Source organism: Leucoraja erinacea, chromosome 8 (genome assembly GCF_028641065.1).
Source record: "Leucoraja erinacea ecotype New England chromosome 8, Leri_hhj_1, whole genome shotgun sequence".
NCBI lineage: Eukaryota > Metazoa > Chordata > Chondrichthyes > Rajiformes > Rajidae > Leucoraja > Leucoraja erinaceus.
This window is the reverse complement of record NC_073384.1, coordinates 37,446,941-37,462,648: the sequence shown is the minus strand read 5'-3', so window position 1 is coordinate 37,462,648 and position 15,708 is coordinate 37,446,941. Positions and strand designations below refer to the sequence as shown.

Sequence of the window (15,708 nt, the reverse complement as noted above, 5' to 3'; positions counted from 1 at the left end):
GGTGTTTGATGCTGTTTATAGATTCCTCCTGCTGTAAATTATAGCTGTGGGAGACTAAAACTTGGTTTATTGTTTTACAGATGCAGTCTTCTGTGAGAACACTGATGCTCGCTCCACTGAAGACAGACAGAAGAGAGCAAAGCAAACATTTGATGAAATGATGAATTACATTCCAGGTAGGAAGTTAGAGTGGTTCAGGGCTGGCAAGGCAACAGTGATAAACGCTGTTACTTCAGGAGCAGAGGGAACTGCTGTCATGAAGTTGGCCATGGTTTGCAATAAAAACTGATTCAATTTTATTGTCTTTAAAACATCAGATAATGTTCCAAGTAAAAGCAGTTCTAGGTATTTCCCCAGCGGCCACTATATGAAGTGTCAGAGCCTCTATGTTCATGTCATAGATTCACACAGCATGGAAATAGGCCCGTTGGCCCAATACTTCCATGCCGACCAAGAAGCTCCATCTAAACTATCCCATTTGGCTCATGTCCTTCTAAACCTTTCCCTATCCATGTACCTATCTAAATGTCTTTTAGGAGAAAAAGAATAGGTGACTCTTTACACTTCTTCAGTCTGAAAAAGGGTCACGACCTCGGGTGCTATCTGTGAGGAGTTTGCATGTTCTCCCTGTGACCACGTGGGTTTCTTCTGGGTGCTCCGATTTCCTTCGACATCCTAAAGACGTGCCCTATTTACGAAGGGGAAATCATGCTTGACAAATCTTCTGGAATTTTTTGAAGATGTAACTAGGAAAATGGACAAGGGAGATCCAGTGGATGTAGTGTATCTGGACTTTCAGAAAGCATTTGATAAGGTCCCACATAGGAGATTAGTGGGCAAAATTAGGGCACATGGTATTGGGGGTAGAGTGCTGGCATGGATAGAGAAGTGGTTGGCAGACAGGAAACAAAGAGTAGGGATTAACGGGTCCCTTTCAGAATGGCAGGCAGTGACTAGTAGGGTACCACAAGGCTCGGTGCTGGGACCGCAGTTATTTACAATATACATCAATGATTTGGATGAAGGGATTTAAAGTAACATTAGCAAATTTGCAGATGACACAAAGCTTGGTGGCAGTGTGAACTGTGAGGAGAATGCTGTGAGAATGCAGGGTGACTTGGACAGGTTGGGAGAGTGGGCAGATGCATGGCAGATGAAGTTTAATGCGGATAAATGTGAGGTTATCCACTTTGGTAGCAAAAAGAGGAAGGCAGATTACTATCTAAATGCCGTCAAGTTGGGAAAAGAGGAAGTACAACGGGATCTGGAGGTCCTTGTACATCAATCTATGAAAGTAAGCGTGCAGGTACGGCAGGCAGTGAAGAAAGCGAATGGCATGTTGGCCTTTATAACAAGAGGAATCTAATCTAGGAGCAAAGAGGTCCTTTTACCTGCAGTTGTACAGAGCCCTAGTGAGACCACACCTGGAATATTGTGTGCAGTTTTGGTCCCCTAATTTGAGGAAGGACATTCTTGCTATTGAGGGAGTGCAGCGTAGGTTTACAAGGTTAATTCGCAGGATGGCGGCACTGTCGTTTGCTGAGAGAATGGAGCAGCTGGGCTTGTACACTCTGGCGTTTAGAAGGATGAGAGGGTCTCTCACTGAAACATATAAGTTTGTTAAGGGTTTGGACACGCTAGAGGCAGGAAACATGTTCCCCGATGTTGGGGGAGTCCAGAACCAGGGGCCACAATTTAAGAATAAGGAGTAAGCCATTTAGAATGGAGACGAGGAAACACTTTTTCTCACAGAGAGTGGTGAGTCTGTGGATTTCTCTGCCTCCGAGGGCGGAGTCAGGGGATATGGGGAGAAGGCAGGAACGCGGTACTGATTGGGGATGATCAGCCATGATCACATTGAATGGCGGTGCTGGCTTGAAGGGCTGAATGGCTTGCTCCTGCACCTATTGTCTAAATTGCTGGTGTAACTCTGCGGATCAGGCAGCGTCTCTGGAGAAAAAGAATAGGTGACATTTTGAGTCCGAACCCTTCCTTAGAGTGGCTCAGAATGAGTCTTAAGGAGGTTTCAGACCCAAAATGTCACCTATTCCTTTTCTCCAGAGACGCTGCCTGACCCACTGAATTACTCCAGCATCTTGCGTCTAGGTCATTTTGTAAACCCACCTTCCTTTATCTGGAAAAAGTTGAACCTCGAGTTCCTATTAAATTTAGCACCTCATACCTTAAACCTATGTCATCTGATTTTTGATTCCTCTTCCTCGGGTAAAAGACTCTCAGCTGTTACAAGGCAAAGGGAATTGCAGTCTTCAAGTTTCTGCTTTCAACGAGCATGGTGAGTGAGAGGTCATGGTCAGCTTATCCGTACCACCTTTCATCACTGCGATAACCTAGAACACCTCATTGTAGGTATGTTGCAAAGCCTACCTGAAGCGTCGCTGAAAATCTGTCCCAGCCCGTGTGCGCGATTTTGGCGCTGTTTAGAGGGGGCGGGTTTAAAACGCGATTTTCACTAGGCTGTTCCAATCGAAGATGTTCAGCCTAGTAAATCATTAACGAAAAATCGCTGAAAGACCCCGTCGCAAAAGGTATTATTAGTTTTTATGGCCTTGTATAATAGTTATAATAGTTTAAAAATCACTCTCTAAACCCGCGACCTCACGCAACCACAGGGCCGCATGGAGCTGTATACAGAAGGTATGTAGCTTATTTTTACATTAAAAAGGGCTTCTTAAGAACCCTTTATACAAAGTTTACTATTGCGAGTAGCTAATTTTGGGCTCTTTATATCCCGCAGTATTTTTCTGGGCATTTGAGGGCACAAATCTACCGCAATGTGAACGTTCTAAACCAGCGTGTTCACAGGAACCCACTAGAAAGCTGATTTAAATGGACTTTAATTTACAGCAATTGAACACTAAATTCCTTCCATTTGGCCTATAAATTAATGTAAATGAGATTTCAAAATCGTGTTTTATTGTGAATTATTTATGAATATTGAAGTTGAAATTAGCTACACTTGGGTAACTAATTATATGTTTTAATTTCAGGTCATCCAAGTAAGATTATTTTATGTTTGTTTCAGAATGGTTCAATCTACGATAACTGAAAATTTCATTCAGTTCTCTTAATTTTTAAGAAGGTTATGGCCTTTTGACAGCACACGATCACAGCTTTTTTGTCTTGTCCATAGAAAATCAATAGGGAACAAGATGCTAATTTCCGAGTATGAAAATGGCCATAACTTTTTAAATACTTGAGATATGAAAGTGAATTAGGTGTCAAATTAAACCTATTTTTATGCTTTATCTGATGGGATAAATTACAGACTTGATTTTTTAAATCTCAAAATTTTGTAACATTGCTACTCATTGTGGTTTAGTTTGTTGTCACGTGTACACTGTACATGTACAGTGAAAAGCTTTTTTGCTGCATGATGTCCAGTCAGCAGATTGGATAGCACACAATTTGGTAATCCACGTTTTGCCATGATGCCGTTGGATGGTAAATATATAAAATGGATGCATGCAAGGAAGCAACTTTTGGACATTTGCATTAAAACTTTATATAATTTGGATCTACAGAACTATAAGACTGTCACTATGCACTAGCACTACTTACATGCCATGTCCTGAGACAAATCAGACATAGAATGCTGTGCTGTACTGTTCTCTGTTCTCATCTTTAGACTTTAGAGATACAGCGCTGAAATAGGCCCTTCGGCTCACCAAGCCTGTGCTGAGCAACGATCACCCTGTACACTAGAACTATCTTACACATTAGGGACATTTTAACAGCTTACCAAAGCTAATTAACCTATAGAGTGCCCTCCATAATGTTTGGGACAAAGACCCACAATTTATTTATTTGTCTCTGTACTCCACAATTTGAGATTTGTAATAGAAAAAAAATCACATAGAATAGAATGGAATAGAATGGAATTTATTGTCATTCAAACTTAGGTTTGAACGAAATATAATTTCTACAGTTTAACATTACAACACAATCCAAGACCCACACTTAACACAGTTTTACATAAACATCCATCACAGTGAGTCTCCAACATCTCCTCACTGTGATGGAAGGCAAAGTCTTTATCTCTTCCCTTTGTTCCTTCTCCTGTTGTCCAGCAGTCGCACTGCAGTGTCGAGGCGACTGGGGTTCCGATGTTAAAGCCCCCGGCGGGCGATGGTAAGTCCTGAGGCCGTTTAAGCCACGCCGGGCGATGTTAGGCCCCGGCTCCATGTCCTTAAACCCACGATTCCAGCGGGAGAAGTCGCCGTTGCAGAGCTCGGAAAAGCGGTCTCCCACCAGGGCCCTGCGAGCTCCCGATGCTCCCGTCCACCGGGTCTGCGGCCGGTGCCTCCGAACTGCAAAGGTCGGGTCGCAGCCGCACGCCACCACAGCTCTTCCCGCTCCGAAGTTGGCCAGCTCCGCGATGTCAGTTCCGCAGGCTCTGCAACTGGAGCCCTCAGGTTAGTCCCGGCTGGAGGTCGCCGCCGGCTCCACGATGTTAGGCCCAACGACATCCGAGACCCGACAGGGAATAGTCGGGTCCCCGCACAGGGAAGAGATTCAAACGGTTTCCCCACAGCCCCCCCCACCACCCCCCCACATATACACAGCTAAAAAAAATAATAAAAACTAACTCAAGACATACATTTAACAAGACAAAAATAAAAAAAGACAGACGACTGTAGTCGAGCCGCTGCCGTTAGTTAACATGTAGTTATAGTGCACATTGTCAGATTTTAATAAGGGCCATTTTTATATATTTTGGTATCACCATGTAGAAATTGCAGCAGTGTTTATATATAGTCCCCCCATTTCAGGGCATCATAATGTTTAGGACACAGCAATGTCATGTAAATGAAAGTCGTCATGTTTAGTATTTTGTTGCATATCCTTTGCATGCAATGACTGCTAGGTCTGTAATTCATGGACAGCACCAGTTGCTGGGTGTCTTCTCTGGTGATGCTCTGCCAGGCCTGTATTGCAGTCATCTATAGCTTATGCTTGTTTTGGGGGCTAGTCCCCTTCCGTTTTCTCTTCAGCATATAAAAGGCATGCTCAATTGTGCTCAGATCGGGTGATTGACTTGGCCACTCAAGAATTTACCATTTTTAGCTTTGAAAATCTCCTTTGTTGCTTTAGCAGTATGTTTGTGGTCATTGTCTTGCTGTAGAATGAACCGCTGGCCAGATAGGATGTGTTTATGCACTTCAGAATTAATTATGCTACTACCATCAACAGTTGTATCATCAATGATGATACGTGAGCCAGTACCTTCAGCAGCCATACATGCCCAGGCCATAACACCCCCACCACCGTGTTTCACAGAGGAGGTGATATGCTTTGGATCTTGGGCAGTTCCTTCTCTCCTCCATACTTTACTCTTGCCATCACTCGTATATATGTTAATCTGTCTCATCTGTCCACAAGACCTTTCTCCAGAAATGTGGTTGCCCCGTTAAGTACTTCTTGGCAAACTGTAACCTGGCCTTCCTATTTTTGCGGCTAACCAGTGGTTTGCATCTTGCAGTGTAGCCTCTGTATTTCTGTTCATGAAGTCTTCTGCGGACAGTAGTCATTGACAAATCCACACCTGACTCCTGTAGAGTGTTTCTGATCTGTCGGACAGGTGTTTGAGTTTTTTTCTTTATTATAGAGAGAATTATTCTGTGATCAGCTGTGGTCCTCCTTGGCCTGCCAGTCCCTTTACGATTAGTAAGCTCACCAGTGATCTCTTTCTTCTTAATGATGTTCAAAACAGTTGATTTTGGTAAACCTGAGGTTTGGCTGATGTCTCGAATATTTTTATTCTTGTTTCTCAGTCTCATAATGGCTTATTTGACTTTCATTGGCACAACTTTGGTCCTTGTGTTGATAAACAGCAATAAAAGTTTCCAAAGGTGATGGAAAGACTGGAGGAAACGTGAGCAATTACAAACATTGTGAAGCCATGTGTCCCAAACATTATGGTATATATGTATAAACACAGCTGTAATTTCTACACAGTGAAACCAAAATGTATAAAAATGGCCTTTATTAAAATCTGACAATGTGCACTTTAACCACATGTGATTTTTTTTCTATTACAAATCTCAAATTGTGGAGTTCAGAGGCAAATAAATAAATGATGGGCCTTTGACCAAACATTATGGAGGGCACTGTAAATCTGCACGTCTTTGGGATGTGGGAGGAAACCGGAGCCATCGGAGAAAAAACGCCTATCATAGGGAGAATGTTCAAACTGCATGCAAACAGCAGCCGTAGTCAGGATTGAACTCGAGTCTCTGGCGCTGTAAGGCAGCAACTCTACCGCTGTGCCTATTGACTGAAAATAGTTTCTTCTGCATTCTCGTTTTGTTTGCTGCCCGCATTATTCAAAGATTGGGATATAACATTTTTAGCAGAAAAATAACTTTGAGTTGGCTACAGTTGAATGTACTTGATTTCTGAAAATCCTCCTCTTGTAAATAGTGTTCATTGTGAGTACATTGTCTCTTTAACCAGCAGCGAGGTGGGTGGGGCATGGGGATGTGGTGAGGATGTGGTGACAGTGCTGGATTATGTAACCGATCTCGTAACACTGAGACTGAGAGGGGAAGATATGGACTATCACAGAAGCCAATCTTCAGTCAATTTTATTCAAATCCCTGTGTTATTGGAAGTGTCTGAGTGCACTGGATACAGCAGAGGCTTTGGGACTAAACGTATCCCGGTTATAGTTCTAACGATCTGTGTTCCAAAAATATGCATTTTCCCAAGTTATAGTCATCGCGTCATATAGCACAGAAACGGGCCCTCTGGCCTAACTTGCCAACGCCGACCAAGATGCCCCATCTATGCAAATCCCACCTGCCCACGTTTGGCCCATATCCCTGTAGATTTTTACTATCCATGAACCCATCCAGTGTCTTTTAGATTCATTTATTGGACCCTGAGTCCAAGTTTCACATCAGAGAGATTAGAACATTGTCAATTACTGAATAAAAAGACACACTGTAGATATCCTACACCCAAACTAGGACATCTACAGATTTCTGGCAGAGTCTTGTGTGTTGCTTCCTCTCTCCACAGAACCGCTGTCCAGCATTCTTTCAATGCCAGCAAAACTATGCTCAGACAAAATTCCTAACATTTAATCAGATGTGATTAAACAGAATCATGACCTTGTACATACAATTTTTTCTGTCACGTGCTCTGCACAAATTAGTACTTTAGAGATACAGTGCAGAAACGTGTCCTTCAGCCCACCGACTATCCCGTCCAGCGAACCTGATCTGGTGATAAAAGGCAGCAACTCTACCACTGTGACACCCAATTAGTATAATGAATTGTGTGCTCCTGAGGGCCTTTACTGTTGGATTGCGAGAGTTTTTGGAAAAAATGTATTTCTTCATATCTTTGCAACAGGGTGACTCTGGTTACACTAGCATTTATCGCACCTGCTGTACTTGCCTTCAGAAGGTGCCCTTTAGTCCATATCCCTCCAAATCTTTCCCGTCGATGTACCTGCCCAAGTGTCTTTTAAATGATCAAAATAGACACAAAGTGCTGGAGTAACTCAGCAGGTCAGACAGCATCTCTGAATAGTTTCTTTACTGTCATTGTAACATGAACCATGTACAACGAAATTTAAAAATGTCAGCCAGTCAGTGCACCATTCAAACATTTCTAAAAGCTAACGATACATACAAGGTAAAATATTAAAAGATAAACAACTAAAATAAATATCACGAAAATAGCACGCATAAACACCCAACCCTCCATCCTTCTGTCGATTTCACAGTGTACCACATTCCCTTAGTATGTCTGGCCCCTCTTTTACTTGGCGGCTACATTTAGTGCTTTTATAGCAGTGGGGTAAAAACTGTTTTTTAGTCTGTTCGTCCTTGTCCTTGTAGATCTGTACCGTCTGCCTGACGGCAACAGTTCAAACAGGGAGTGTCCGGGGTGGGAAATGTCCTTTATGATACTCTGGGAATTTTTTGGTGCAGCGGGAACTGTGTAAGTCCTCCAAGGTAAGGAGAGGGCAGCCGACAATCCTCTGGGCGTTGTCAATGGCCCTCTGGAGCGCTTTCCTCTGAGCCGCTGTGCAGCTGGTGTACCACACGCATACACAGTATGTTAGTATGCTCTCAATGGGGCACCGATAAAAGGACAGCAGCAGAGAAAAGGAACGGGTGATTTTGGCAGGAACCCTTCTTCAGACTGAAAGTGGAGGTGGGAAAAGGCCAGAACAAATCAGCAAATCCTGCCATTTGTTGCTGTCCCTGATTTGATCTGGCCTTTTCATATCTCCAGTTTCCCCCCCGCTCCCCCTCAACTTTCATTCTGAAGAAGGATTCTGACCCGAAACATCACCTGTTCTTTTTCTCCAGCAATGTTGCCTGACCCACTGAGTTGCTCCATCACTTTGTGTTTATCTTCTGTGTAAACCAGCTTCTGCAGTCCCTTCCTGCATGTCTTTTAAATATTGTTATAGTACCTCAACTCCCTCCGCCACCCCCCGCTGTGGGAGTATATCAATGTGTACTCGGGTGGACTTCATTCGCAAAAAGTGGGCTTGTTATGGCCAAACCAGTCTACTCAGTCAACAGCAGAACGATAGAAGCTGTCCTTGTGGGTACCACTTATCGCTCACTTAGGAAGTCACGGTGCAGCTTTATAGGACTTTTCATAGGCTGCATTTGGAGTTTTGTGTGCTGTTCTGCTCGCCCCATTATTGCTGGAGGTTTTGGGGAGGCTGCAGAAGAGGTTTACCTGAATGCTGTCTGGATTAAGGATGTGATTCATCCCGATCACTCCCTCTTCTTCCGTCTCCCATCAGGCAAGAGGTATAGAAGTATGAAAACGCACACCTCCAGATTCAGGGACTGTTTCTTCCCAGCTGTTATCAGGCAAATGAACCATCCTACCAATAATTAGAGTGCAATCCTGATCTACTATCTGCCCTCAGACTATCTTTAATCATACTGTACTGGACTTTGTCTTGCACTAAACGTGATTCCCTTTATTCTGTATCTTTATACTGTGGATGGCAACAAAAGCTTTTCACTGTACCTCGATACAAGTGACAATAAACTAAACTAAATGAGGGTATTAACTAGAAGGAGATGTTGGACAAATTTGAATTGTTTTACTGGAGTGTTGGAGGCTGAGGGGAGACCTGACAGGATTATAAAGATATGGGAGGCCTAGATAGGGTAAACACATAAGCATTTTCCCCAGGGTGGAAATATCAAAGACTAGAAGGCATAGGTTTAAAGTGAGACAGCTAAAGCTTAAAGGAGATGCACAGACAAATGTTTTCCACAGCGAAATGGTGGGTGCCTGGAATGTGCTGCCAGGGATGGTGGTGGAGGCAGGTACGATAGTGTTGTTTATGAGGCTTTTAGATGGGCACATGGAAATGCAGGGCATGGGGGAATGTGGGTCATGTGCCGGCAGAGGAGATTAGTTTATCTTGGCGACATGTTCGGCACAGCCTGTTCCTGTGTCTGTGTACTCACCATGTGCATGCACACTGATGCCCGGTTTGAATTTTGCCAAGGAAATGTAGCTCCAGACATGATTACGACCTTGGTTCCAGAACTGAGGTTAGAGCCAATGCCCATGACAGCAGGTAGTATTTGTCCTAGCGCAGATTGAAGGAAGCCGAATAAATGCAATGGTGCTTTTAGTGTCACATGTGTGAAGTGTAAACGCACAGTTAAATTATTTTCTTATAAACAGTCTAGTAGAGAATTGCCAAACCTATTGCCAAAACTTAGCACAATCCCCAATTAGCAAATGGTAAAGAAATTGTCTACGGATTCTGCACGCAATAGGAGCCATGTTTTGGCACCATTTTCAGTCCAGTCTCCCTCTGGCTGTTATGAGCAGTGCCTGTTCCAGGCCAGTCCCAGGCTGCTGCGGGCCTTCAGCGATCGCTATCCTTGGATGCGACGTCCCTCTCTTCGCCCGTCCACCTTTGTTCCTCAGGGGTGCCTACCGCAGCCGACCTCAAGGGGCGCAGCAGGCTCGACCCTGGTTCCCTCTCCTCCCCTATCGTCCTTGCTCCTCGCCCATTGTCGTCACCACCTCCCTGGTCGCTGGTCTTGGGGAACGAGCAGAGGTCGACTAGGGCAACTTCTCCGTGCAGGCCGCGGTCCGCCGGGTCTTGCGTTCAGCCGAGCAAGGGTCGCGGCCCTCTTGGAGCTTAATTGTGAAATTAAGAGGAAAATATTCCTGACATCAAAATTATAAGTGTGCAAATTTGAGAATGATGGTTAGATGTACATTCATTGTGTGACAAGGAGGGCTCGAGATCAGAAGAAAGGATTTTGTTTCAGAAAACTACCAACTGAAAACGACCTGCGTTTGTACTGAACAAATTCCACCTCATAAGTTATAGGAGCAGAATTAGGCCATTCAGCCCATCAAGTCAACTCTGCCATTCAATCATGACTGATCTATCTTTCCCTCTCAGCCCCATTCACCTCCCCATAACCCCTGACACCTGTACTAATCAAGAGTCTCTCAATCTCCGCCTTACAAATATCCATTGACTTGGCCTCAACAGTCGTCTGTGGCAATGAATTCCACAGATTCACCACCCTCTAACTAAAACAATTCCTTCTCATCCACACATAAAAGGTACGTCCTTTTATTCTGAGGCTATGGCCTCTTGTCCTAGACTCTCACTCCCACCATTCACTCTATCCAAGCCTTTCACTGTTCGGTAAGTCACAGTGAGGTCCCCCTCATCCTTCTAAGCTCTTGGCTGAGACTTTGGCTTATTGGCATTAATAAGTTCACACCAACACCTCCACGTCCTTAAAAGACTGAGGCATGTCTCCAGTAACTCTCACAAACGCCTACAGATGCATCATACAAAGCACACTGTTGAGTTGCATCACAGTTTGGTTTGGGAACAGCTCTGCCCAAGACCACAAGAAACCAGAGTTGTATAAGTAGCCCAGTCCATCACACAGACCAGTCCACCAATGACTCCATCAGAAAAGCATAATCAAAAACTGATCCCATCGTGGTTATTGATCCCTCTCCCTCGATCTCCTTATTGTACTTAAGTTTGACATAATTGTATTTATGTATAATATCTGAATCTGGATGCATGTGACAATAATAAACGTAGACATGGTACGGGTTGATTGTATTTTTTATTTTGTCGGCTGCTAAACCAGTTTCTTTAATTGGCAGATTACTTTGTGAAGTGCATTGGGGAAGAAGCGAAGTATGAGGGGGTTAGACTGCTGTTTGAGGGACTGCAGCAGCCTGTCCTGAACAAACAGGTCAGTGCATCGCGGTCGATCGTTAAAGTCTTATCTCATTGCACACAGACTCTGATCAGCTGCAAACCACAGTGTTTGGACTAAGCAGGGGAATGCATTTCCCACGCATGTACTGTCTAACAGCTATGTCTCCTTTCGTCAGACTAATTCATCGATGTTTGTGAAAGCTCAAAAGCTGGGTTGGTCCATTTTCCAAAGACTCGTTTTAAGGTGGATTCAGGATGGCTTTGTATTAAACCAGTCAAGAATGTTTTATTGTCATATGTCCCAGATAGAACAATGAAATTCTTACTTGCTGCAGCACAACAGAATATGTAAACATAGTACACTGTAAACAATATGGTAAACGAGAGAGAAAAAAGTTCTGTGTGTGTGTGTATATACACATACTCACAAGTGTGTACACACACACACACACACACACACACACACACAACAAACAATAATAGTGTAATAATAATAGTCTATTGTAGTTCAGAGCTTATTTGAGGTTGTAGTGTTTAATAGCCTAATGGCTGTAGGGAAGAAGCTGTTCCTGAACCTGGACGTTACAGTTTTCAGGCTCCTGTACCTTCTTCACGATGGCAGGGGTGAAATGAGCGTGTGGCCAGGGTGGTGTGGGTCTCTGATGATGCTGGCAGCCTTTTTGATAGTGGGGAGGTCGGAGCCGGTGATGGACTGGTCACAACTTATTGCAATCTTTCTGCTCCTGGACGTTCAAGTTGCTGAACCAGGCCATGATGCAACCTGTCAACATGCTCTCTACTGCACACCTGTAGAAGTTCAAGAGAATCCTCTCTGACGTACCAAATCTCCTTAATCTTCTCAGGAGGTAGAGGCCTTGATGTGCTTTATTTATAATTGCATCAGTGTGCTTGGTCCAGGAAAGATCTTCGGAAATATGCATGCCCAGGAATTTGAAGTTTTTGACTCCATGTTGATATAAACAGGATTGTGAGTGCTCATTCTCCCTCTTCCAAAGTCCACAATCAGTTCATTGGTTTTACTGATATGTGGAGGTTGGGAACCTCAGAGAGGTTGAAAATATCCACAAAACCCCAGCCAGTTGGTCTGCATAGTTTTTGAGAACTCGACCGGGTATACCATCAGATCCAGGCACTTTCTGAGGGTTCATCCCCTGAAGGATCGTCTGACGTCGGCCTCTGTGACTCTAATACCATCAGGGCATATGGGGGCTCGGGAAGGCACATCAGTGTTCTCCCTATCAGAGCGTATGTATAACGCATTGAGCTCGTCAGGGAGTGATTCTTCGCTGTCGCCTGAGCTGCCTCCTGATGTCGCCTTATAGGAGGTGATGGCATTCATGCCCTGCCACAGTTGCCGAACATCCGCCCCAGCTTTGAACGTCCCTTTTGGCCTTTTTGATGGCCTTGTCAAGGTCATATCTGGACTTCTTATAGACCTCTATGTCACCACACCCGATTGCCCGGGATCTGATCCTCAAAAGAATGCGGATATCCTGGTTCATCCAAGGCTTCTGGTTAGAAAACACTCGGAAGGTTTTTGTTTGAACACAGTCCTCTGATAGGATCGGCCCAACACCACAAGAAACTGCAGAAAACTGGATGGTGCACAAGCAATCGGACAATATGGGCGAGGGAACGGTTGAGGCAGCTGGTGGCGCCATCAGTTTGGCTTTCTTCCCAACCAATTGTTCAAGCGCTTTTGATTGCAACATGCGCCTTAATTTAGTTCAACAAAGAAACTGACAAGTGCATGCAGCAAAGTTGTGAAATTGGACATTAATTTGCAAAATTATTGATGCAGCTTTCAAACCCAGCTTGGAAGTGCAATAAGGATAAAGAAGGCATTATCACAGTGAGACAAATATACTGCACAATGCTGATGATGTGAAGTTTTAGAACATGAATTGTCCCTTAATAATAACTAAGACAATATATGATATAATAAATAAGACTATATAATAATATATTTAGTTTTTAGTTTTAGAGGTACAGTGCGGAAACAGGCCATTCAGCCCACGGGTCGGTGCCGACCATCGATCCCCACACATTAAAACTATCCTACACCCACTAGGGACAATCTTTACATTTACCAAGCCAATTAACCAACAAACCTGTACGTCTTTGGAGTAAATAATAATAATAATTAGGATTAATAATAATAATCCCTTAAGAATAAAGTGGGTGATGATAGATATTTACAAGTTTGTAAATGGAGATTTATTCAACACCACAGGCTGAATGGAGACCTGATAGAAGTTCGTGAAGTTATGAGTGGCATAGATAGGGTAGACATTCCAAACCTTTTTCTCTCAGGGTGGAAATGTCAAAGACTAGAGGGCATAGCTTTGAAGTAAGAGGGGCAAAGTTAAAAGGAGAAGTGCGGGGGGCAGGTTTTTTACACAGAGGATGGTGGGTGCCTGGAACACACAGACTCGGGTGATGGTAGAGGCAGATATGATAGTGGCCATTAAGTTGCCTTTCAATAGGCACATGGACATGCAACAAATGGAGGGATATGGGACACGTGTAGGCAGAGGAGATTAGTTGATCTTTGGCCTGGACATTGTGACAAAAGGCCCGTTCCTGTGCAGAACTGTTCTATGTTCTGGAGAGAAAGAAGGCGCTTTCTTGTACTGTATAGCGATGTGAAGTTTTAGAACAAGGCAAATTAGTTTAGTTTATCATCATGTGTGTCAAGGTACAGTGAAGAGCGCTTTTGTTACATGCTATCCAGTCAGCGGAAAGACAATACATGATTACAATCAAGCCATCCACAGTGTACAGATACCAGATAAAGGGAATAATGTTCAGTGCAAGGTAAAGTCTAATTAAAGACAGTTTGAGGGTCTCGGTAAGACCAAGTTCTGAAAGATGTTCATGAGATTGTAAATGGAGATTTATTTACCATCGGTTAGATGCAGCCACAATACCTAATACAGTTTGCCACGCTAAACAAAATATACTTGTGCCTGAGTTTGCGTGGGATGAGCATAAATAATGTCAGGCTGCTGGCTGATAGGGTATTAAAAGTCATCTTCACTAAATCTTACAAGTGGTTGCAAAACAAGGTGCAGGAATGTTTAAAAAGGTTCTTTGTTTACCCAAGTTAGGATTAGAGATGGACATTTACTCAGTTACCTTTTCTTTCAGCTAACGTATGTGCTGCTGGATATCGTACTCCAGGAAATGTTTCCTGAACTCAGTAAGGTAAGGAGGCACAGTACGTCGAGTTTTTACGTGTCGAGTTTTGACAGTATTATTGGGAACAACTTTTAGCAGCACGGTGGAACAGCGGTAGAGTTGCAGCCTTACAGCGCCAGAGTCCCTGGTTCGATCCTGACTACGGGTGCTGTCTGTAGTGAGTTTGTATGTTCTTCCCATGAACTGCGTGGGTTTTCTCCGAGATCTTCAGTTTCCTACGACACTCCAGGTTGCAGGTTTGTAGGCTAATTGGCTTGATATAAATGTAAAGTGTCCCTAGTGTGTGTAGGATAGCGTTAATGTGCGGGATTGCTGGTCGGTACAGACTCGGTGGGCCGAAGGGCCTGTTTCAGCGCTGTATCTCTAAACTAAACTAAACACTGCACAGCACAGTGGAGCAGCAGTCGAGTTGCTGCCTTACAACGCCAGAGACCCAGGTTCGATCCTGACCACGAGCGCTGTCTGTACGGAGTTTGTAAGTTCTCACTTTGACTGTGTAGGTTTCCTCCTACATTCCAAAGACATACAGGTTTGGTGGTTAAATTGCTTCTGTAAGCTATTCAATTGTCCCCAGTGTGTGTAGGTTAGTGTACAGGGTGATCGCTGATCCGTGCGGACTTGGTGGGCCGAAGGGTCTGTTTCCGCGCTATATCTCTAAGTTTAAAGCATGGGGTTCGAACTTGGTGCTCAGAGTCTGTAGTTGTGGTGGAGATTTCTTTAGGGACTTCAAGAGGTAACTAGACAAAGGAGGAGAGTTTGTCAGGCTGCAGGGAAAGGACTGAGGGTGAACCTAGTACTTCCCTGGCAGAGGGCCAGCACAGACATGATGGGCTGAATGACCTCCCTCACTATACTGTATCCATTCAAAGATCTGAACTTTTGGGTTGCGTGTACCACATGTCGAAAGTGCCTCAACTGTTCCCAATGCGAATGGAAAATTTATTAGGATATTTTATTAAATTAAAGAACTTTTCAGTAGTGAACTGGAAAGGACAGTTTCCCCTTCGAAAAGTCATAGTCATACAGTGTGGAAACGGCCTTCGGCCCACACCAACCAACATGTCCCATCTACACTAGTCCCACCTGCATATGTTTAGCCCATATCCCTCGATACCTGTCCTTTCCATGTACCTGTCTAAATGTTTCTTAAACATTGCATAGTACCTGCCTCAACTACCTCATCTGGCAGATTGTTTCATACACCAATCACCCTTGGTGTAAAAAAGGTACCCCTCGGGCTCCTATTAAATCTCTCTCGCCCT

At 43.9% G+C, this 15,708-nt stretch overlaps 1 protein-coding gene across 3 annotated transcripts in view; it reads left to right on the top strand.

Annotated features, from left to right (window-relative positions):
* The window catches only part of snx14 (sorting nexin 14), a 75,110-nt gene that overhangs the window by 57,989 nt on the left and 1,413 nt on the right, over window positions 1-15,708 (top strand). For all 3 annotated transcript variants that reach the window (XM_055639481.1, XM_055639479.1, XM_055639480.1), the window contains 3 exons: window positions 81-176; window positions 11,167-11,258; window positions 14,396-14,452. In XM_055639481.1, coding sequence (XP_055495456.1) covers window positions 81-176; window positions 11,167-11,258; window positions 14,396-14,452 — 245 coding nt within the window. The remainder of the gene's footprint in view (window positions 1-80; window positions 177-11,166; window positions 11,259-14,395; window positions 14,453-15,708) is intronic.